Source organism: Staurois parvus, unplaced genomic scaffold (genome assembly GCF_062004578.1).
Source record: "Staurois parvus isolate SC_StPar_1 unplaced genomic scaffold, SC_StPar_1.0 ptg000770l, whole genome shotgun sequence".
Lineage (NCBI taxonomy): Eukaryota > Metazoa > Chordata > Amphibia > Anura > Ranidae > Staurois > Staurois parvus.
In genome coordinates this window covers 1,023,123-1,048,649 of record NW_028318566.1, presented here as the reverse complement: position 1 = coordinate 1,048,649, position 25,527 = coordinate 1,023,123, and the positions used below count along the sequence as shown (strand labels likewise).

The window sequence follows — 25,527 nt, the reverse complement described above, 5'->3', positions numbered from 1 at the left end:
AGATGTGGATAGATATCTGTCTATCATCTATCACATGGTTTCAAAGTCGATTCTGTGTGAACCAGGGCTAAAGCGCCTACCACTTCAACATGCTTTTTTAATGTGTTTTTGATGCTTTTGCAATGTTTTGGTGGTGTTTTGATGATGCTTCGATGATGCCTCAGTGGTGCTTCGATGATGCTTTAATGAAGCTTTAATGAAGCTTGACAGATGCCGTGTGTGTGTTGATATCTCATAACTGCAATACCTCCAAAATATAGCGAAGCCAAAGCTGAATAAAAGTGTCTCAAAAGCTGTAGGTGAGCTTTGTCATAGACTTCTATGGAGGCTTTGAAGACACTTTGAAGCACCACTATAGTAACAACGTGTAAACAGGACTGTAAGCTAACCATTTTATTTAGTGACAGGTGCTTTGATTGGCAGTCAGAGTGCTTTAAAAAAGCATGTCCAATGCCATGTTTCAAAGCTAGTGTTAACAAGCCCTTATTGTGGGTGGCAATGAAGAAAACAGTAGGTATTAGATTGTGTGTTAAAGGATAAGCTCACCTGGAAAAAAATGTGCATTTATTTTTTTTTCCCTCAGAGAGCCTGGAAAGCATTGCACCCATGATCTGTGGATCAGGAATGCAATGCCAGAATCCTGCAATAAATAAAACAGTGCAGCGCTAAATGGTAACAAGTGACCATAAAACTACTAATAAAGTTCAGTGAAGATAACAGTCCGTGATAATATAAAGTGCCAGGTGACTGGTAAAAACTCAATGGTGGTGCTTCGTGAGAAATGGCAGAAATACGCACTCACCACATGCGTATTGGTTATATGCATTAAGTATCACATCCAGGGGTGTCCACATCAGATATAGGTCTGGTCAGGGTTTAAGATAATTCTCCCTTGGATGGTAAACAGCAGATGCCCAGGTAACAAATTAATCGGATCCAGGTAGCCAGAGGTCCCTTTGAGGGATGAGCAGAAGAGGCTGCCTGCTTACAGGGTAACTTCCTTCTCTGGGTGAAACAATTGGATCACAGAAAATGGGCTCTGAAAATAAATACTCCTCAGGGGAGTCAGGGAAGGATGCCCATTGCGTAGTAATCAAAATAAGTATTTATTAGGTAAAACGATGCTTGCAAACATGTATATGCAGAGAAATCAAAATCGAGACTGAAGAGGTGAACTAACCCTCCAGAGTCAAAGATGGCCGCCGGGCCTCCACGTGGCTCCGGCGGCGTAGCATCACGATCTCCTGGCTCCTCACGCGTTACGTGCGCATGCACTTCATCAGAGGAAGAAACACTATGGACATCCTTCCCTGACTCCCCTGAGGAGTATTTATTTTCAGAGCCCGTTTTCTGTGATCCAATTGTTGCTTAAATCTTGGTAATATACATTTTCCTGATTGGACACATATCCCACAATTCTAGCAAACTGGATGTAATGTATTTTACTTTTACAGTGTGTAGTGCTTCATGTGTACCAGACATTGGCTGATTTCTAGAGATCAGTCTAAGAACCATATATTTTTCACCACCCCTCTCCAGAATAACTTCATGGAAAATTGAAATTCCAGCTGATATCTCTACAGAAAATCTCTATATAGCACTGATTTCTCTCCTGTTTGGTAATCAGGTTGTAAAACATGTTTATTCTCCCAAAAGCACAAGCTTTTAAGATTTTTTTTCATTAATAAAATTCTGTTCACAAGACACTTGTGTGTTTAATTATGGTGTGTTTAATTATCCCAGGCCTTCTTACATCTTTCAGAAACTCCAGTTGCAAGATCTCCCTGCAGTATTTTGTCTCCACCATCTTTGCTAAGGCCATAACAAAAGCATTAGGCCCTTAAAGCTTTATTTTACAGTTAGTTTATTCCATAAAAAAGAAAAACTCCAGAAAGTATAATTTTGTCAACTGACTTTGTAATGGCTTCAGCAGTTAGGCTATATTCATATCTCTTATTTAAATCAAATATCCTCATCTTAATCTGTTTAGCTGCAGTGTGTTGTGTCTTATATGTGTTTTAGATGCATTTACATTGATTACCATTCAACACTAAGTGTGCTCTCCTGGAACCCATTCGAACAATGCAAAAAACTGGAATTTCCATAACATAAAAATGTGTATATGTGAAGGTAGTCAGACATAACTAGGAGATCTAATGAATTTATCTCACTAATGGAATCACCAAGAGCTAATAAACTCTAAATCATTAAATATGTTACTTGCTGACATCGGTGAACTATGGACATAAGAACTAAGAAATCCCAGTATATAGCAAGGGCTGCAATAGAGTACATGATACCACTGTCTATTCAATCTCTCTCATATAAGAGCAGCATGAGGACCATTTTTTAAAGCTCACTAGCGCAAACTAGGGGAATAAAAAAGAAAACTCACAATCAGAGAATGGGGAACCTGACAATCACTATAGTAGTCGAAACTACTACAGTTACTGATGAGATCTTTCCTGACAACTTCCCCTCTGTACAATGAGCAGAGGGGTCACTCACTAGGTCCTGGCACTCTTCACATGAATACAAGCCATTCTATAAATGGACAAGGAGGAGATGAGGGACAGTGACGTCACATGATCCGGGAGATTGCGGAAATCACATTACTAGCGCCAACTACTACAGTGATTGTAAGATACCCTGGGAGCGACCTCAGACAGGAGATATGCATACTTGCATCAGAAATGCATCTTACCTGAATTCAAACACAGTTTGCAAAGTTAATTAAACATAAGCAAACTCATTAGACTCACCTTAATTGCAGGGTTATTCATTTCAATAAGCAATGTTGATACAGCTGTTCTAATAATTATTCTTTGTTAATTGTTTTATGCTTTGACATCCCATGGACAATAGATAGAATTTCGAAAATGTATACTTCAGATGGAATACTATTGCATGTACTATTGTATGTTTTCTGGCTTATGTGATTTATTTCCACCATGGAATTGCATATCCACCACTCATACCACTCATACCACAGTCCCTTTCAGACATGATTACAATGTTTCATAAGTGATTGCCTAGTTTACTTCGCAAACCTGATTTACAACTTCAAGTATTTTCAACTTTTCAGTTTTCTGCAGATCTTGGCATCATCTTTATGATCTTAATCATATTAATCATGTGATGTCACAGGAAATCACTGTAATAACTCCAACTACTACAGTGATTGTCAGCTTGCAGGTATGCAAAAGAATCATATCTGAAATCCAGCTTTAAAATAATATATGCAGTATATTTAAATAAATAAACTAACCTTACACTTAGTTTTACTTAGAGTTGGCCACCACTTGCATATTACAGAGTTAAACTCTTACCTAAGCATAAAGATCATTAAATCTGAACAAAAGGCAAACATATAAAAATGCTGCCTGTAGTCTGATAACATTTTTATTAAAAATCATTAAATTCAATTTTGTTAGTACAAATATGTAAAATCTGCCTATATTTTATTTGTCTTAATCCTCTCTACACTAGTATTCCAAGACAAAGGGCTGCTATAAGCCAAGCACTCTATATTGCGTTGATGTCAGTCTAACACAGGTAGATTGCTTTCAGTAGCACAGGAATTACTTCATTAGAGTGTGTCATCTCTTTCATGATCTAATCACAGGCTGAGTTTATGGAGATGACAAACAACTATTGCTTAAAGTTGAATAACAGCCAAACCTCTTTTTCTAAGTTCTGGATAAAGTGGGAAATGGTAGACTTTCTGATTTTTTTCACTGTTTGTCTCTAGATGCTGCTTTGTATTGAGCCTTAAGGATTCAGTTTCTTTCACTACCAATCACTATAAACTAATAGAATCTTTGTTTATTGTGCACTTCAATGGCTTCAGCTAGGCGTTTCATACTGTAATTTAGAGACTTGAGCACCTACTTCTGAACCTCTTGTGGAGTGTTTAGACAGCTGCTAATTTGTAGAAACACAACTATATCCATGTAGCTTTGATGTGATCTCTCATAGAGAACTAATCATAATGATGGCCAGAAATCACAGAACATTAGCTCAAGTTGCCAGAGGAGGTTATGAGAAGTGCAGCCCTACTTCAGTGGGTGTAGCATACATTTACAGATAATACTAGCATGTCCCTTGTGTATAGCTTACAATTTATCACATTGTAGCCTACAACATTTAAATTGAAGTTTACACTTAGGGCGGCCATACAAGGTTCAGCAGGGGATGGACGAAGTTTTATCCATGTATGGCATGACTTGTTGTACAGGAGTCGATCTGCTGATTGACTTCTGTACAACCAACCTGTCAGGTTTTTCCCCAACGATCAGTGCCGCTGGCAGCTAATACTGATCAGTGTATTCTGATGGTGGGAAAGTCTCCTCACTGTCAGAATACAAAAGCACAGTGAGAGTGGCTCCCCCATCCACATCAAATATTGTGGTTGGGGGAATCAGGTATTTTTTTTTCTGCTCAACTCACTGGTTGAACAGAAAAAATGATTAATATATGGCCAGCTTAAAGCAGAATGGTAATATGCACCCCCTTGTTTACACTACCAATGTGCAGAGTTACATTGTTTGAATTTTCTAGGAAATAATGCTTAAGCTTCTGGCCAAAAACAAAATTTAATTTCTCAGAAACTGTATACATTTAAATTTTATATAACAGAGGATGATGTAGACATTGATCTTAATTTCCACCTGGTTTTGAAAACCCCTCTTTCATATTGCTGCCTGAATACATAATGTTACATACATAGTGTACAGCTGCATGTTGACCTACCTGGCTTCCACCCAGGTCTGAAACTCTATAGTGCAATTCTATATGCTGCAGGTGTTTCTAACTCTGCTACAATCAAATCGCTTTTATAGTTAGAAAGAATAATATTAAAACTTTGATTGACAAAACTTAAAACAATATACTTAGTGCTAAATAAAATAAAACTATATAAAAAGTGGCACAAGACCTGAAGGAAAACATTTAGTTTGGTTTTACATCTTGGTAAATAGGTCCCATCATCAACTGTCTTAAGACATTTGATTAAATTGATTGTGAGATGCAATTAACAGACTTATCAATGTTTGTCCCTTAAGAAAGTTTAAGGATTGGACTACAATCATCTAATTATTGGCACTTTAAAAGGAAACACGTTACATGATGACCAACCAAAGTGAATTTATAAAGGGGAGAGAAGGCTACACACAGGCAGAAAAAGGCACAGAAGTAGCTGATCAAAAAGGAGAGGAGAGAAGGCAAAGCATGAACTAACCACATACTGAGAAAAGTGAGAGAGATAAGGCAGAAATGATAAAATCATGAGAGAAGAGAGAGGAGGCAAAGCATGAGGCGATCATGGACAAGTGTAAGTTAAGATTGAAGGCATAGAGAAAGCATAGATTGGCAGAAGTGACAAAAAGCAGTGGGGATCTGATAGTGTACAGGGAATAAAGAAGACTAAGCACTGTGAACCATTGCCTGAATATTACCATTGAGGCTTGATAACGGTTGAGGCAGAAAGCAAAAGATGAATGTGATTGAGGGGAGGTATAGCAGGAGCTGGCATAGACAGCAGATGCAGAGCAAAAACTGATAGTTGCTGATGGGTGTAGAGAAGAGAAAGGAGGCAGCCGATCGTGATCCTGGGAAAGGATGCATTGGTGAACCTTTTCATGGAATTGGAAAAGGAATAAGGACGAGGCTGACAGGGAGCGGCTATTAGTCTGGAGCAAGAGTTCACGTATGAATGTCAGTGATTCAAGAACATAACATCCAGGAAACTAGTATTTTAACGACAGCTTTACATTATCATGACAGATTTACATCAAGTAACAGATCTCATCTTTTATATAAAAGATCAATCTTATTAGCTGCACATCATGGGAGTAAAGAAAAAAAAATCAAAATGTACTTAGTCATTTATAAAACATACAAAACACACTTACATCAAAAGGGAGAATCTCCACTGTTGTATTATAAAGCTTATCCTCAGGGTGCTCTATATTTCCACTTCGGAAAAAAAACCTGTAGAAGCAATATTTAAGAAAAAAAGCGTGAGATAAGGAACCAAACCCTTGTGTCAAAGATGACTACTGCGCTGAAGCGTGATACAATGATACTGGGTGATTACTTCTTAAATTCTAATTAACTTGGTTCCTACGGAGAGATGCCACATTCATAACTACCACTGTCTGAATCACAGCCAGTACTGGTCTCCTATTTTGACACTTTCCAAAATTATCTATGCCTGTGAAAATTGCTTGTTGCAGATGAGCATCATCTAATTGCTTTAAATACGATAAAGACTTACATTATTTCACCAGTTTTCAATTTTACTTTACACTGCTTTAATGAAAGAGCCTGTAAATTGTTGCCTAATTACATATAAAGAAAACAGCTGAAAAGTACATGTACACTTTAATTCAAGTAGTTATAGAAGCTACAGTTAAAGGCATAATGTTAGCATATGTTTGTGTGTGTGTGTGTGTATATATATATATATATATATATATATATATGGGTTTTTTTCAGCCAGAACTCCGCCACCTCAGTGCTGACCCTCTCTCCCCCCTGGTACATGCCTATGAGTGCAGAGGAGGGGGTGGAGGATATGAAGGGGTGGTGGATGCACACAACCGTACTAGTGCAGCACCTTCTCCACCTGCTCTACAGCCTGTACAATCCACTCTCCGACCGAGTCAAGCTGTAGCTTTCTTTTCTATCATGTAATATGAAGGAGGGAATTTTTTTTTTTTGTGGGGGGGGACTCTGTACTGGGGTTGGGGGTGATTTGGGGAGAAAGGGGATGTAATTTCAGTTTAAAATGGACCAGTCCTATACAATCCTGAACTCTGCACACTATATGCAGCACATACCTGAACTCTGAATGTAGCACACTCCTGAACTCTGCATTCTGTATGTAAAGCACTGCTGAACTCTGCATTTTGTATGTAATGCACTCCTGAACTCTAAATTCTGTATGTAAAGCACTCCTGAACTCTGCATTCTGTATGTAAAGCACTCCTGAACTCTGCATACAACACACTCCTGAACCCTGCACTCTGTAAGTAGTACAATCATAAACCCAGAATTCTGTACATAATACACTCCTGAACCCTGCCCCCTTTTCGTAGCACACTCCTATACTCTGCACCCTGTACATAGCACACTCCTGAACTCTGCACTGTTTACATAGCACACTCTTGAGCTCTGCTCTCTGTATGTAGTACACTCCTTGTATTTAATGCCCCTTTTAGACCCTCCCACTTTTAGTTCAATTTGACCATATCCCCCACTTGCTACTGTTTGCTCCTCCCCTTCCTGCCCCTGGAGGGGAGGGGATGATTAAGTTCCTTTGACTATTCTCTGAGAAAAAAACAAACAAACAGTGAGTGATGAATAGTCCTGTTAAGAAGCTGTTTTTTCCCTTCAGTGTTAAAGAGCCAGGATTCCTGGCCCCTCACCAGCTGTGATTGACAGCAGTGGAAACCAATGGCTCCAGCTGCTGTGTCTCAGCCAATGAAGAGAAAGAGACCCGGGAGAGCTGAGGCTCCTGTGCACAGCAATGGATTGAGATCAGGCTCAGGTATTAGGGGATGTGGGGGGAGCAGCACAGCAGTTTTTTTTACCTTCATGCATAGAATGCAAGAAGGTAAAAATCTTCAGCCATTACAACCACTTTAATCAGCTGAGTGGTCTGAATAGATTCACAGGAACCCTCTGGGCGTACAATATTGTAGGTTAAATAAACCAAGGTTAGGATGGGGGTACTGTGGAAGACCTAGAATTCAACAGAGTATCTCTTGGTGGACCTGGCAATAGGATGGACCATGTGACTAATGAAAAAAGCAATATGAGGATAATGAACAGACTGCAACTTGTTATAAAATCTTGTTATACTGCAGTTCGTTATATACTCTTCCCTTTTTCCCTTCCCAAAGTTGTGTTCTCACCACAGCCTTTGGACGAGCAGGCTTGATGATGCACACAAGAATGATAACACCTCTTCCGTTTCCAAAGTTGGGCACTTACCATTCTTTCTTTCCACATTCCCCAAGTAAGTTTACTGTTAGCCAACAGCTAACCAGCTAACCTAATATTGTAGGTCAAACAAAGTTTTGGTGTAGTATCTCCTTTTTTCACTGTCATTGAGTTTCGGCCCAGCACTAGCTGAAGTTGCATCTTCTTTGGCGTCATGGGGCCTCCTCTATCTGATCTTCTCTACTTCTTCCACTGACCTGTGATTTCCAAATACCTGCTTCCTCTGAGTTTTTCAGGTTCATGAAAGCAAAGTAAAGAACAGATGAGACAGTGGTAGCTTCCTGACACCAAAACAGGTACGTATTCAGCAAGCACCAGACAGCAGAGAAGAAAATGGTACACCAAACCACTGTTAAATCTACACTGTTAGTCTGATTTCACAGTGATGAGTTTTTGAAGCGCTTTTGCATTTAAAAAAAGCTCCTGAAAAGCTCGAGAAAAATGCTTCCCTTTAAACTCTATGTATGTTTTCACCCTGGGGTGTAAAAAATCCTGCTTAAAGCATTTTTGGAGCATGTTTGCTCAGTTAAAAAAACAATGTACCAAAAACAACCCTCCCCACTGAAATCAATGGAAAATGTGGCAAATACACCTCAAAAATGCACCCAAGATGCATTTTTGGTGCAGTTTTTGAGTCATGTCTTTTCAAAAACGCACCATAAGCCTGAAGCCTGGCAAAAGTGCAGCACAAACACATCAAAAATGCATATGCGTCTTTGCCACATTTTTATGGTGGATCACTGTGAGAGTGCCCTAAGTTAGGACAAATACTGTTGGTAAGTAAGCAAGGTGTCCCTTATGAATGCGTGTCTGCCTTATTATTTATTCTAAATATATACCAAAGATTCTCTCAATAAATCTGTTCTCTGCAGTTTATGAAAAATTGAAAATCTTGAATCTCCACCCAGCTATATTATTATTGACTATCCCATGTTACCCACCTGGCCTAATTAAGTCCACCTTTTCATGGTAGATTGGCTGAGGCCCTTTCACTGGTTTCCCATTCTTTTAGCTATATCCAAATAAAAAGTACACATGCTTTACATTAAGCATATGAAGCAAGAAATACAGTAGTTCAACTAAAGGTCTCACCCAATATTAGATAGTAACCTTTCGTTTCCTTCAATTAGCCTGTGTTATGCCACTGGTATGAGTTCTTGCTGCTAAAGAGTTGGATTTGATACTTATTGAGCAATATGGCAATGCTTCGACATCAAAAACTGTAGCACTAACAATACTGACATTAAGGCAATAAATATATGCTTGTGCTAGGAAACCCAAACACCATGAAGGGACGTTAACCTTGGTGATTATTTTTACTCAGTCAGCCAGTCAAATAAGAGATGTAAAAAATGATTGCAGGCTGGGGAGGTTTTAGCTTCCAAAAACTTGCAGTGTTGGTAGAATTTGAGAACAGGTGTGGGGAACACTGGTCTACTATGTCCTTCCACCATGTACTTTCTAATCTGACAACATGAAATTATATTGAATATACAAGATCAATTTGACCACACTTAGTTCTTTTGTCAAGTAAAACAATTACAGTTTTGATGGAATCAGGTGAAAAGGGTAGTTTCAGTCCTTTGGAAATTCACCAGAAAAAATTAATCAACTGAATATGAATACATTTTTATAACCTGCAGATTGTTGTTCCTCTTGGACAAGAGTGGTGTGTGTGTGTTGATTTTGCTGTTGCTTCTTTTTTAAATGCAGCTGGGGTTTGAAGATTGTCCATATCAGTGACATACTCTATTGTGAAGAAAAGCAATTTAAAAGGCTTTGACGATATGCTTTATTCATCAAGGCCAGCCTTAAAAGGAGAAATGTGCAAAGTAAAAAATAAACACATCTGGGTGGATCCTGACACTATTATCAGGATACATCCAAAGACTGGAGAGGCTCTGTGACATCAGCCGACAGCAGACTTTAGCTCACTGTACATGGATTCTGGGTCACAGGAGTGTAAAAGTAAGTGCACTCCTGTGACCCCCATAGGAATATGACCAAACAAGCTTTGGACATAAATTTCTTTTAAAGTAGAACTAAAGGCAAAAGTTTTTTTTTTTTTCATTTTGGATAGAGAGAGGTAGGGTTATAACCCTTGTCACCAGAACTAGTGTTTCTATTGGAAGATTTCCCCTCTATTACTGTTCTGGGGACAACCAAAAACTTGGGATTTTCTTTCACGTTCACTCTTGGTGGTAATGGTAAATACGACAAATAGAGAGGTTGAATATCCGATCCCTCTCAACTCCATCCAAAATGAAAAAAAAAAAAGAATTTGCTATTACTTGAACAACCTATGCCTTGAAATACGCTATTTAATAAATTAAAGCAGCATTCCACCCAAAAGTGGAAGCTCCACTTTTCTGCCTCCTCCCATCCCTCTGCTGCACCTTTTGGGGGGGAGTGGGTACCTGGTTTTGACACTTCCAAGGTTCCAGAGGACCATGGCTCATTTACAAAGAGCATTCACAGTAAGAAGCCAGAGGTGAAGCGGCAAGGCTTCAATGCCAGTTTCCCCCTAGTCAAGATGGCAGCACCAGCACTCGACAGCCATTTGAAGAATTGGCTCAGAGTGAGGACACTGCTGAATGCATGAACAGGTAAGTGCCCTAATATTAAAAGTCAGCAGCTACAGTATGTTAAAAAAGTTTTGGGGAGTTGGTGGGGGGGCCGGAACTTTGCATTAAAGAATTAGAAGTTAAACCTTGCTAAACGCCCCCAGGAGGTCCTGTACACAGAGCACTTGAGCCTATATCTCTATAAAAATCCAAGCAGGGTTGCTGGTTTTTTTGTTGGATATCTAGCCATGCCCACCTGACTAGCTTTCCAAAAACACTCAATGGAGATGGATTTCTGAGTGAAAGCTAAGGAGAAGAGAGGGCGTGACAGACTGCACAGACAGAACTGGCATAGCCCCTGCCCCCCCCCGCCACCTAAACTGCTGGACACATCACTCTTTGTGCAGTATGTCTTCTAATCTCTCCAGTTTAGTTTACAATGAGTCAGGAGCTGCAGCTTGCTATTGAGTAGACTGTAGAGAGTGGAAACAGTTTGTTTTGTGAAACCTCAGGCTGTCTTTGGTAAGTGTAGCATATGGCTTGTGCTGTTGTTAGCTTGTGTTTTTGTGAATTAAAGCCCTTTTCTCCAGCTGCAGTCATTCACCACACAAGCTGACAGTTACTACTTTCTTGGTTTCCCTGAATAGCAGGCTGCAACTCCAGACTCATTGTTAAAGTATATGTAAACCATAACCTTATAAAACAACCTATTCAGTTTCAAATAGAAATGAAAAGCAAAACATTTGTGCAAACATATAAAAAACATTATAAATACATTTTCCCCTTTTTTATAAGTGATCGAATACCCTTTGTTCTCAGCTGCATACAGATTTTAAAGAGCTGGGGGAGGAGAAAGACCAGTACACTGATCTCCAGGTAAATGGCTGTACAGGGTGGGGAAGTGTCAACAGAAGTCTGATCATTGGATAGAAGGCTGACTTCCCAGCATAGCCAGGAAACTGACGATGCTGTGGTCTCATGTCTAGAGTGGTCAGTTTTTAATGGAAAAGCAGAGGAACTGGCAGAAACACTAGGTATTTCACACAAAGGAAGCAATACAAAGAGAAGAGGATACATTTTCATACAAGTACATGGTCTAGCTGTCATATTTCAGGAATATGAAATGTTGTGTTAACATAATCTTTAACTAAAGAGGAGAAATGAGGAGACATAGCACTGCAGAACAGAGACGGGCTAAGTGCTGGTTTTAACTCCCCCCATGGGAACATTCATATTTTTTTAATGGGGAACAAGTGCTATGTGCACAGGGACTTCTAGGGTATTGACCAAGATTTTTTGTTGTCTGGTGATAGATCTTCCTAAAAGTAAAAAATAAAGTACCTGAAAATTGATTTCTTGATGTACCTGTAAAACCACTTTCTTGGAGTAGGTGTACAGCATACAGAGTACAGTGCAGGACACAGGTCTTTAACCACTTTAAGACAAGACTGTTTTACTCCCTTCCTGCCCAGGCCATTTTTCAGTTTTTAGCGCTGTTATACTTTGATTCACAAATACTCAGTCATGCAACCCAATGTACCCAAATTAATTTTATATCACGTTATTTTATATCATTTTTTGAGACAGAAAGAGCTTTCTTTTGGTGGTTTTTAATCACCACTGGGATTTTTATGTTTTACTATATAAAGGAAAAAGACAGAGAAGTTTGAAAAAAAAGCACCTTAGTTTTATGGACACAGCCAACACAGACAAGAACGGAAGGATGTACCGGTACTCCTTCCAAAACAATGAAGCTCCAGCCCAGCTGTATATGTAAACTGGCCTGGGTGGATGATGGTTAATCATAAAGGATGAGTTATATGCTGCATCTTCAGGTGACTGGACACTGGCAAAGTCAATCAAAGCTTTAGACTCTTCCTCATATAACTGCTCCTCCCATGTGATCCTCAGTTTTGTAGCAAGCAATGAATTGCTAAAATCAGAGAGGAGGGTTATGTGTCTGGTACTCTATTCCAAGTAAATTATTTTACAGGTACATAAAAAATCCAGTTTCTTTCTCATACAGAGCAAGACAAAGGTCTTTAATCATAGTGGAAGGGATGTCTCAAAGCAGTAAATGATGGGAGGGTGGTAACCAATAGGCAACAAAAACCATAGCCAACAGCTCCTCAAAAAAAAAAAAAGGCCTAATAAGGCCAAGCCGAGATTAAACTATAGTCTGCAATGCTTTGTGGCTGAAATGGGCATCACCCAAAATCTGAACATCCACTTAGTTAAACTTAACAAATGTATGCACAGACCACCAGGTAGCTACCTTGCAAAGCTGCACAACAGGAGCCTGATGTTGAAACACCCAAGATGTGGCAACTGATCAAGTAGAATTTGCCTTAAATTGGGAAAAGAGGCTCCTTACATTTGAAAAAACAGGTTCAAGAAATTATCTGGAAAGTCCACCTTGCAATCATGGATTGTGAAGCACAAGAATCCTGTTTGGTCTCATTAGGCAAAACAAAGGAGGCAGTGGAGATGTCACACCAAAAGGGTTCCCTATAGGAATGAGCAGTCAGCTCAAAAACCCATCAGGTGGAGGTAATATCCACCAAGTGAATATCCCAGATCAGTTCAAAGGACAGCTTTAGTAGGACTGAAAGTACTGAGGGAAGGTTCCACAGTGTCGCTGGTGTTCTGTCCCAAGCAGGTTAATGACTGTCCAAGATCCCAGGTTGTGTTTTCTTTTCTCCTTCGTCCTTCTTGCCTCCGTAATTGAAACACTGTGTGTCTAATGTGATCCAAAACCAGGAGCTTTTGAGAAGATGACAACCTCTGAGTGCCACGAGAATAAAATGGCTCCCCGAGGATGCTCCTCCTTGAAACTCACTGCGAATGTGTGGGCACCATATTCCACAATGGCAGAATGAGGTCTGTCCAGAAAATTGGGCCAGGCCTTCTTGTTAACCATCTGGGGATAAGGAGGGGAATCAAGTCCCTAATTATCCTGTTACAGCTGCACAAAACAGTTTTTAAAGGGCTGGTGCCTTCCTACAACTTCTAAAAAATGGTCGACCAGGACCCTCAGGTTACTTACCTGAACACTGGTCAGGTCTACTCCCCTTCCTCCAATGGGGGATCCTTTAGGACTGAGCTCCCACTCAGGTGGACCACTGTCTTGGCCCTATAGCATCCAGCAACAATGCACATGTTACACTCTCGGCGCACCTGGTTAAGTGCAGTCGCTACTTACAGGTCAGCCCCACGCCTTATCTTGGGAAATCTGGGTACAGTCCTTTTAATATGAAATTGAGAGGAAGTGAATTAGAGACTGCCGTTATTAGTAGTGTTGATAGAAGAAAACACTATATCTATCCTCTCTCCACAGAGATGCATGCATCGCCTAAGGATAACAGCAAAAAACTGAGGATCACATGGTAGGTATTGGTTATAGGAGAAAGTGTCCTAGGTTTTAAGAGGCTTTGTCAGTGTCCATTCATCTTAAACTGCAGTCATTTTGATTAAAAACCTGTGTCCTGTACTGTATGAAAAAGAATACATGGTGTATTAGAAACACAAATTAAGCTACTCTACAAAGTTCTGAACGTCTGCAGACGTCTAAAAGTCAGAGAACATCCAGACTCCATAAAATAAATGCACAAATTAACACAACATTCACCTTTCCACCCGTAAGGGCTTGAAGAACCTGAAGCGTACAAAGTCTCCTGCAGTTGGTGTGAATGCCCAGAAGAAGTCTTCCCTCAGGTAAGCCTTCTCTAAGGTAAAATGTTGGTAGGTTTTTAGGCTAGTGCTGACCTCAGCAGCTGGGTTGACATGCTCCTTCCGTAGAGCTTGCTTCCCAAAGTCTTTGTCCTGAATGAAACAGAAATATCAGATAAAAAAAGGGACACCAGAAATTCAATGGAATTATCATTTACTGCTCTTAAGCATTTCTTTACGTGAACTAGCTTTGAAAATAAAATTGGTAACAGCAAAGCTTTTCATTAGTGGTCAGCTTCTGGTTTCTTTAGTCTCCAGAAAGGAGATATCCTCTCTTCCTTTTCGTGTACTGTTCATTATAAAGGCATCACACTCTTGCTCATGAAGTGTTCATGCATACTCCTATATTTAGACTGAGGAAAGAGGAATATGATACCCTTGCTTGGCTTTGCAGTTGCAGCAGTAATGTGAAGAAAATTATTTTGAGACAGGTCCTCCAGTGAGGTGTTCCCAAAAATAGAAATCAGGAGGATATACTGTTTTCAACTATATCTAATTATAAAGAAGCAAAAACACTGCCATCCCCAAAAAGGTTCTTACGCTTCTTCAAACTCCATACCTTTAGCTTCTGGATTTTTCCTGCTAATGACGAGTGGGTCCCTACATGTTGGAACAATGAAGGTTTGAATCGGATCCGAAGGTTTGCTTTTTGCCGATCGCAATGTTTCTGAAAAATAAACATATACATTACATTTTAACACAGCACAGCTCTTACATATTTCAGCCACAACACAAATAAACTAACAAAACTAAACCACTATATAAAATCGTTTTCAGGAAAGAACCTGGTGTTCTGGGAATACCATTCTGGGTCTGTGGCTCTACAGATCAAGGATACTCCACTCTTTTGTAGTCTAATTATACAGAATAACCATACAGCCTATAGGGAGAAGGAGGTAAAGGAATCAAAACAACCTCTAACAGAGTTAATGCATAACACGGTACAGCCTTACGCACCCCTAATCATTCAGCCCAGGTTCACACCGAATATGACTTTGAAACTGCACTACTTCACTTGAAGTAGTGCAATTTTTAAAGCTGTGGACTGGTGCGGCTTGTCTGACATCTGTGTGACTTCCAACACTGATGTCAATGCAAGTAGCACCTGATATTGGTGAAAATAGTGCAGGAACTATTTTCAAAATTGGTGCGAATCCGACAAGCCGTTGTGAACCGGGGCTCAGAGACAAATTAACCACACTTCTGCTCATCTTTTACTAAAGACTTTCAAGTATGAGTGTCAAGAGGAGACTGCATATTCTTGCCTTAGACATTCAGAAAGCAAATCAATGTGGCTGCAAGGCATCATAGTACAAGAATATAAAACTGGAATCAATATAAACTAAAAAGACCTTTTCAACTTTAGCATAGTGACACTATTTTCTAGATATATGTTCAATCATTCTACATGCTGTGTGAAGTCACTCTTTGAGCTATTCTAAACATCATAAACAAAGTGCAGAACACAGCACCAATCCCTAAAAGCAGTATCTTTCCATGACCCAGTGACCTGTGCTGACAAGCCTGTTAACATTTTGCACTTAATTATCAGGATTTAAAGGTATTAATTGAAATCATATGCCAGATCTGCTTCACTGCTGCTTTTAATTTAAAGTGGAAAGTCCCAAAAGGCAACTATTTTCTATCAAGGCCACACTATTTCACACTATAGCTTAAAATTAAACTAAAAGTATTTGTTGTATTGCTTTACATTCACGTGTGTAGATGTGTACAAGCAATGTATGTTTTCCATAGACGGTTTTGTATTTTATTTTTAACCACTTCCCCTCTGCCCTATAGCAGAAATACTGCTACAGGGTGGCAGGCGTGTGCAAAATCACATATATATATACACATGCATTTCCTGGCAGTGGGCGCGTGTGAGCCATGTGCACACCTTACACGCGCTGCCATTCATGGCTTTGGCTGTCAATCACTGGGTCCTGGACTGTAATTACTCGCTGGCACCTGGTGATCACAGAGTATCTCTGATGGGTGACAGACCTGTATGTAAACAATACAGATCTCTTCCCTGTCAGCTCCTGCACACTGCAGTGTGCTTACACTGAAGCACACACACAGGACATAATGTGAAACAGCACACACTTAACCCTTTGATTGCCCCAGATGTTAACTCCTTCTCAGTGACATTAGTACAGCGTCAGTGCTTTTTATTAGCCCTGATCACTGTATTGGTGTCACTGGGGATGTCAGTGACACCAAGTCAGTTCCCCCCAGTGTCAGAATGCCCGCAGCAGTCCTGCTATAAGTCGCTGATTGCCGCCATTACTAGTTTAAAAAAAACCCTCCAGTATATAGTATATACCGCCATTTTTAAACGCTGTAACTTTCACATAAACCAATTTACACATATTGGCTTTTTTTTTGCAAAGACATGTAGCAGAATACATTATGACCTAAATTTATGCCAAAATTTTATTTTTTATTTTTTTTTATTGGACATGTTTAATAGCAAAAAGTAAAAAAATTAGTTTTTTATCTCAAAATTTGTTTATAGCGCAAAAAATAAAAACTGCACAGGCGCTCAAATACCACCGAAAGAAAGCTCTATTTGTGGCGATAAAAGAACGTAAATTTAATTTGGGTGCATCGTTGCATGACTGCGCAATTGTCAGTTAAAGTAATGCAGCACCATAATGCAAAAAATGGTCTGGTCAGGAAGGGGATATAACCAAGTGGTTAATATTTTTGCAGAAACAAGAAAAAAATATGTTTGACTTAAACATTTCTAAGCTTCTTCACCTCGAGCTCTGCGTTTCTTTTTCTAATGGTGTCTACATTTTTGGCAGTATAAATCCTCCCTTTCAAACAGAACAGCACTCAAAAGCATGAGACACTACAGCAGATTTATGGCCTGTGTCAACGCTTGTGATGATGACATCACTTTGAGAAGCTTCTGAGATCATTCAGAATTCATCAAGTACATGTAACCTGCAGTCGGACCTCCTTTTTATATCAAGCAGGTTTTGCATGCAAATAAAACTTATATGAGCATGCAACACTATCCTAAAGTGAAACAAAAAAGTCAGTCTTATGGTGTAGCCCTCCTGCTGCAAAGAATTCATTGCCTTGCTGCTATCCCCAGACGTTGGATATGTACAAGAGATGGAGACCTTTTTTCATTTATCTACAGGGAAATTGTACAACTGAAAAGCCCTCTAAATTGAAACCATAGTGTGACATGAGTTAGTACATTTTGAGCTAACAAATGAATTACCCGAAAGTCAGATTTCAATACGAGTTTCACTGAATTTGCTGTGAAGTGGTTTCATTATAGTTTTATATATGCAGATTTGCAGGTTCCCTCTCTAAAAGCTACAAGGGCAATCAGAATTCTAGCTGAAGGACTGGAAAGGTAAAAGATCACAAGATAAAAGACTGTTGTTTTCAGCCATTCTGAAATCATAAAAACACAATCTCTGTGTGGTAATTCTAAGCTGTGAGCACTAAATATGTAATGGGAAAATATGATTCCCTACTTACAGTATACACAGTATATAAATGATGTAGAAACCAGGGGTGTTGCTGGAACTGTGAAAGACCTGAGGTACCCTTGTGCATCCAGAGCAGAGGAATGAGGCGGCGCACGGAGCAACCTAGGCTGACTTGTGCATGCGTGCGTGTGTCCAGTGGGTGGGCCTTATAGGGTCCTGATTAAACAAACCCTCAGCCTTGTACCAATAAAATATGCTTTATTACTGTGGCACCAGCAACAATCTAACAGGAAAGTACAAATCCCAGCCAGTCACTTAACAGCTTGCTGTTTGAGGCACTTTTGACATGTTTCATGTACACAGCATTCAGAAAGTTTCAATTTTGTTATGTTGCAGTCTGATATTACAGTTGTTTAAATTCATTTCAATCCATTCATTAAATCCACTCCAAGTGGGCTTTCCTGTGTTTTACACTGAGGAGAGGCTTCTGTCTAGCCACTCTGCCATAAAGCCCAGATTGGTGGAGGGGTGCAGTGATGGTTGTCCTTCTGGAACTTTGTCCCATCTCCACACAGGATCTCTGGAGCTCAGTCAGAGTGACCATCAGGTTCTTGGTCACCTCTCTTACTAATGTCCTTCTCCCCGGATTCCTCAGTTTGGCCAGGCGACCAACTTTTGGAAGAGTCCTGGTTGTGCCAAACGCTTTCCATTTGAGAATCATGGAGGTCATTGTGCTCTTAAGAACCTTCAGTGCAGCAGAAATTTGTGTAGCCTTCCCCAGATCTGTGCCTCAAAATAATCCAGGCTCTGAGCTCTGCAAGCAGTTCCTTTGTCCCCGTGGCTTTTGTGCTAATACAGTATGCATTATCAGCTGTGAGACCTTTTATAAAGAGGTGTATGCTGTAGCGGTTGTGCGCATTGAAAGTTGTAGGCGATAGCCATCTTGTCACGTCTCAGCCATTTTACCTCCCAGCCACCACACCTTAAACTGGGTAATTGGTCAGATGGTCTCTGTTAACACCCAACACCCCTTTGATAAGACAGAAAAAGGAAATGTCAGGACTCTCTGACAGCTCTCATTTAACATCAACCAAGGAACACCTAACCGGGCTTGAGAGAACCACTGCACCATTTTTGCTTGATGATTGAACTGTGCTAAAACCAAGGACTTCAAAAGTATTCTTCATTTTCAACTCCTTTTTAATTCTCTGCTGCTTTATGGTTTCTTTATTTCTAAATATTAAAATATTAAATATATACATTTTTCTGTAAATATTTTATTTGCACCATTTTGACCTTTTCATTATTTAACCCTATTTTGAAAAGTGTTAAACTGTCCCTAAGGCTTTTAATGCAAACTAAAGAATCCCTGTCTCTCGAAGAGTGCTACTATAAATGACAAATCTCTGAACATATCTTTCTGTTGTGACAGTGTGTGTACAGACATTTATTTTTTCATATTTGTTCTTGCTAAGATTATGAGTTTTTACCTTCTCAGTGAAAAGATGATGGTGGTAACTTAAAGAGTTAATTGCTTAATCGAATTAGCCCCGCGAGCTGGAGAATATATGTGCCGTGTGGCATTGTTACGTAAGTGACAGCATCATGTGAGATTGGCTGGTCCTTTGTCATGAGTTGGTGAGAAGGGCAGGGGTCAGGCACTGTGATCGTCACATGTGCCCTGGGCTTTTTTTTATCAAAAAATAAGTGCAGGAACTCCGCCCTTCTGCGTCACTTCTTGTCTCCACCCCCCTACCCGCCTCTGAGCACCTTCACTTGGTTCCACCCCCTACCCAGTTCCCAGTACCTTTCCTTTAAGAGAATACAAAGCCAAGAATCATTTTGTGGTACTAAATAATTTGTATGAAATTCGTTAATAACAACAAGAAAAGAAGAAAAATAGATCCTCCGCAGCTAGCAGCATTAGGACCCCTCAACAACAATAGATTCCTCCAGCAACAATGGACCCTCAAAACAAAATACCACCCTAGCAACAACAGTCCCCCAGCAGTTACAACAGATCTCTCAGCAGCCAGCATCTATAAAGTCTTCAGCAGTCAGCAACAATAGACAATATACCCACTTCCTCAACAGTAGACCCTTTCCAGCAACAATTGACCCCCATCAACAATAGATCCCCCACCAGCAACAATAGACCTCCCTAGCAACAATAGACCACCGCACCAAAAAAGAGCCCTCTCAGTGACAATAGATCTCCCAGCAGCCAGCAACAACAGATTGTCCAGCACCCCCAGAACCCCTTACCTTTATATACTTACAGTGCTGGAGGTGCGTTCCCCCTGAAAAACCACAGAGTGTCAGAACAACCATAAGTTCGGATCCAAACCTCTTGGTGGGCTGTAAAAATGGGAGACTCTTTAGTAGTAACCATCTTCTCTTGTGATTGCAGTACACGTTCATAGAGGGTCTGAGGGCAAAGCATGTCAAAAGCAGTCCATGGTTGTCTTCCCAGCATAAACTCAGCTGGTGTTTTACCAGTGGTACCATGTGGTGTAGTTCTGTAAGCAAAAAGAAATGAGTCCAACTGCTGAAGGGACAAGGACTTCTGGCTAGTTGCAGCCACTGTGGCCTTGAAATAGTTCTTGAAAGTTTGTACAAACCGCTCTGCTTGACCATTCGTTGCTGGGTGATAGCTTGTGCTTGATCACAGTAAGAAAACTCAAACTCTTGGCTCGTGAATTGGGCACCATTATCTGTGACAATCTCCCTGGGATATCCAAATGTAGCCACCAGGTGCAATAGCATGGAAATCGTTGCTTTCGCAGTTAGCTGGGTAATTGGAGTGACCTCAGGCCATTTTGAATAACAATCAAGAAGGTTTGATCCTTTATAGGACCCGCAAAATCCAAGTGGAGGCGAAACTAGGGAACCATGGGCCAAGACCAGGGCTGAATACATCATCGTGGAGGGTCTCTGGCAGTTTGAGCACATCCTACACAAGAATTGACATATGCTGTGATGTCTTCATCTACGTTTGGCCACCACACATAACCTCGTGCTTCCTGTTTCATTCGTGTGGTTCCTGGGTGACCAGTATGTAGCAAGTTCAAGATATGCCTTTGGAGGGACTTTGGAACAATCACTCGGTCTTCTCATAGGACACAATTATCATTCACAGTCAGTTCCATACATTTCCGGTAGTAAGGTTCATAGTCCTGTGTTACAGTTGCTGGCCAACCAGTTTGTATAAAGGAGAATACTGTTTTCAGGAAAGTATCTTTGGCTGTATGGGCTGCTATCTCTCCAGAAGACAGGATGCGTGTGGTGGTGTACCGACAACTCTTCACAGATGGAGAAGAGGCTGGAGGCATTTCAGTTAGCCGGGACATTGCATCTGCATTAGCATTGGCCTCTACCTCTTAGAGTGCAGTTGTGGAATACAGTACATGGGTAGGACTACTAGGGAACTTAGAGTTAGACTTAGAGGACATGTCAAAGGCTTCTGGCATCATAGTTTAACCATTTTAGAACATATCACAATAAAAATCCTACTTGACTAACATTCTGTGGCATAGATAGGGTGGAGAAATATTGGCGTGGGACAAATTTGAAGTAAGCCATTTTGAGAAATGAATCTCAGTGGATATATGATTTGAGTACTTTGGCCCCTAAGGGTCTTAATATAGAGATGGATGTGAACAGTTTTATTTCCAATTTTTAAATTTTTATATATACATTTTATTTCTTTATTTTGGTTTTAGATTTTTGACACATATTACATGTATTGTATAAAATTCAAGCAAGCGTTCACTAGGGGTATGTGAGGGTGCATGGTTACATGGGTCACCAGCAGGGGGATCCGTCGGGCCTCTCACTTCATATCCTCATTTTATATATATATATCTTTGTAAACATTGTTTTCATATGCATTAATAATGTAGTTCAGCTCACTTATTTAGTACAGAGCGAGTCCGGTATTATTTTGTATCACTTTAGAGCAGGGGCGGACTGACAACTCATGGGGCCCCCGGGCAACAGGGGATCATGGGGCCCCTGTGTCCTTGCCCAAACTCAAAAAAGCCTATGAAAAAGGTACCAGGGGCATCTCATGGGGCCCCCTACTGACCTTGGGCCCTCGGGCAGTGCCCCAGTTTCCAAATGGTCAGTCCGCCCCTTCCTTAGAGGTTTTGCTATTAGCTTCACCTAAATGTGTTGTACATCTATGAGAGAACATGTTTCCGGTTCTCCCATCTGGTTTCCTGTTGAGAGTAGCAAGATGGCTGACGCTACACATCCGGTTGCACAACATTATGAGGGGTGTAGTGGGCGGAGCGGCAGCATATATATTAGGTTTTCCAATCACCACGGCCCTATGCTTCTGAGGACACACAGTGGAAGGAGTGAAACGCGTTAGTTATGGACCGTGGCAATGTCATTGCCGTTGTTTGGAGCTTACTAGTGGAATACACTCTTCCTAGTCGGCGTTTTATGCCCATTTTTCTCTGGAAACATGAGAGTGCAATATAAGTGTGTCTGCTTTTATCTAATAAACGGAGTTACACTATATGGATGCCTCTCTACATTCCTTATATGCACATACTCCATATTATGACACCATGTCGGGATCACTGAGGATGACAAGCGCCTTTTAAATCTGGAGGACTACAAGACCCAGCATACCTCTTCACGCCCCACCAAAGCGTGAATGACTCTTGTTTCACTATAAGAGTCCATTATAGTCGGCGAGTTAGGGAGCACAGAGCACATATCACTTATTGGTTGTGAAAGCAGCATTTGCACTTATCAATTTTACACTAAGGACTTGATTTCACATTATGGACTTTATTTGTTATTTATACTTATGATTAGTCAGTCCATGTCAATTGTTAATATCTATTTCGGCAGCGCTATTTTATGTGTGTTGTTATGTCCTCTCTTTGGCCTTTTATTATGTGTCCTATTAATAATTTGCAGTTGAGAATTTTTTCTTAAAACACTCAGGGCTTAAATTCTCCTATTAAACGACAACATTTTTTTCAATAGTACCACTCACAACACGTTGATGTGGTTCTCCTCCAGGAGACCCATTTTCCCAGTTCTTAACTGCCAACATTTATACATACTAAATTCCCAAACTTTTTTCTTGCAAATGCTCCTGATAAGACTAAGGGGGTTGCAATCTTTTATTCCAAGTGGATGGTCTTTTCTTCCCTTATGGAACGTAAGGACCCTAATTGGCATTACCTAGTTCTGAAGGGCACCATAGATGGACGCCTATACTCATTGGTATTCTATTATGCCCCTAATGTCGGACAACCTGCCTTCTTTTCAGATATGTTCTGTGCCCTTTCCTTGTATTTGGAGGGCACAGTGATTTTCATGTGGGGGGGAGACGACACACTCCAATATAACACTAGATCAACTTCGACGTCCCCCTAAAAGGAGCCTAGCTATCGCTAAATTTATTAACTCTTTTCGGCTGGTGGACATTTGTAGGGAAACTCACCCCACAGGGAGAGACTATCGAGGTTACTCGGCCTCGCACGCTACTTATGCTTGAATAGATCATGTTTTTGTTTCAAGCACTAGTGTTCCGGGTTTTAAGGCCCATATTAGGGAAATGGCACCGTCCGATCACTCTATGGTCTGTGTGTTCTCTTGCAGTCTCAAGGGAGGACAGGTCCCTTTCCCTGGCGATTAAATGAATCGCTTCTTAGTGACCCAATATTATGCACGGAAATAAATACAGCATTGTGTGAATACTTTCAACAAAATGACATGGCTGACATTTCCCCAGTCAAGTTATGGGCGGCTCACAAAGCTACCATAAGGGGGAAGAGCATACAAATTTCCTCCCGGGTCAAGCGGGAACATAGTATAGATATAGAGAGGTTGGACTCTGAATTACAGTCGTTCAGCAAAACTCATAAATACAAGCCCAATAGGGACACCCTGGCCTAACTTGAATCTACTAGGTTGGCACTGAACTTAGCGCTGATGACTAGGGCCAAGAAGGATTTGCAGTGGACCACCATTCGCTTCTATTGTAAATGGGATAGAATTGGCTCGATGTTGGCCGCCTAAAATTCGGTGCCAAAAATAAAATCTGCTCTGGGGGGCTATACCCCAAACCTGCACTAAATAATGGAGGAGTTTCATACTTTTTACTCTAGGCTTTATCAGTCAGGGTCCTCAGCCTCCAGAGAAGCTGTTGATTCCTTTTTGAAGGACTTACCTTTGCCCCATCTGACGGTGGTTCACAGAAATAAGCTGGAGGCTCCCATCTCTGGGGAAGAGGTCATTGGAGTAATTAAGCAGTCTAAGAAAGGTTCTGCCCCTGGCCCGGATGCTTTCTCTTCACTGTATTATATTATATATAGTGCTTATATTACAGTAGTCCCTAAGCTGGCTAAGGACCCTGGAGATGTTGGCAACTATAAACCTATTTCATTTATCAATAATGATTGGAAACTTTTAACTGGCCAATTGTATATCTTTATTTATCAGCGCCTATATACATAAAGATCAGGTAGGTTTTATACCAGGAAGACAGGGACCAGACCAGATACATAGAGAGACTGATGTAGTGTCTCTGATGCGCTCCCAATGGGATGGTGGTTCTCCCCAAGAAGGATTTATACTATCTATAGACCTACAGAAGGCTTTTGACACTGTGTTCTGGCCCTATCTTTTTAGGGTCCTGGAAGTTTGGTCCAAGGTTTCTAGGCATACTGCATGCCCTTTGTTCTTCTCCACTAGCACAGGTTTGTTTGCAAGGTCAGTACTCCCAGTCGATGCAGATCACTCGGAGTACTCGGCAAGAGTCCGCTGATTTTTGCTATGGCAATTGAGACCCTGGCAGTTGTGATTTCAGCTGACCCCGATATACGAGGGGGTGCGATGCAGTCAACAAGAACACAAGAGCGCTCTGTTTTCGGATAACCTTTTGATGTTTTTGACTTCTCCATTGACCTCTACTCCCAAGGTGGTCCGCTTATTATGGGATTTTGGGAGGGTGTCAAGTTTGGAGGTTAATATGGCTAAGTCATTGGATATGAATATCTCAGTTCCAGCCGGACTAATTACTCGACTAGAGGATTAATTTCCCTTTGTTTGGAGTGACACCCATATTCCGTATTTAGGGGTACAGCTTACTGCTACTATGGAATCCCTTTATAAATTCAATTATCCACTACTTCTTTGCAAGCTGGAGGGTGATTTACAGAGGTGGTTGGCACACAATCTTTCCGGGCTGGGCAGACTGCAGTTGGTTAAGATGACCTTGCTCCCACGGCTTCTCTTTAACTTTAGGTCTCTCTCCATTCCTGTCCCACAATTGGTGTTGGAGAAATTTCAATCTTCAGTGATTAGGTATGTTTGGGGCAACAAGGGTCATCGTTTTGCTAAAAATATTCTCTTCTGTCCTAACACTAGGGGGGGTTGGGACTTTTATAGGTATTATCAGGGGGCACAACTGAAGTTATAAACTGGGGAAGTTATAAACTGGATTGGGTCTATATGGACAGGATGGCAGTTCAAGGTTACACTATTTACTTTGGTGTCCTCCTCAGAACCGCCTGCCTATCCTAGCTCCAACGCTTTCTCAAACATTTTCTCTATGGGACAAGATCAAGGATAACTCTACATTGGTTTCCCCCTGGCCCATATTTTTAATAATCCTAATTTCCCACCAGGGATGGATATTAAGGCATTTAAATGGTGGCTTGACAGGGGGTTATATCGAATTGGGCAGTTTTTACCCATAGAGAGCCTTTTATGCTGCGCCATTGTGTCGAGGGGTTAGAAATGCC

The 25,527-nt window shown here is 40.7% G+C and overlaps 1 protein-coding gene across 1 annotated transcript in view; it reads right to left on the bottom strand.

The window, feature by feature from the left end:
* Positions 1-25,527, bottom strand: part of MGAT4B (alpha-1,3-mannosyl-glycoprotein 4-beta-N-acetylglucosaminyltransferase B) — a 661,259-nt gene that overhangs the window by 40,290 nt on the left and 595,442 nt on the right. Inside the window, exons 10-12 of the mRNA XM_089654506.1 lie at positions 14,860-14,967; positions 14,200-14,393; positions 5,913-5,991 (exon numbers count right to left, since the gene is read on the bottom strand). Of these exons, the coding sequence (XP_089510632.1) occupies positions 5,913-5,991; positions 14,200-14,393; positions 14,860-14,967 (381 nt within the window). The remainder of the gene's footprint in view (positions 1-5,912; positions 5,992-14,199; positions 14,394-14,859; positions 14,968-25,527) is intronic.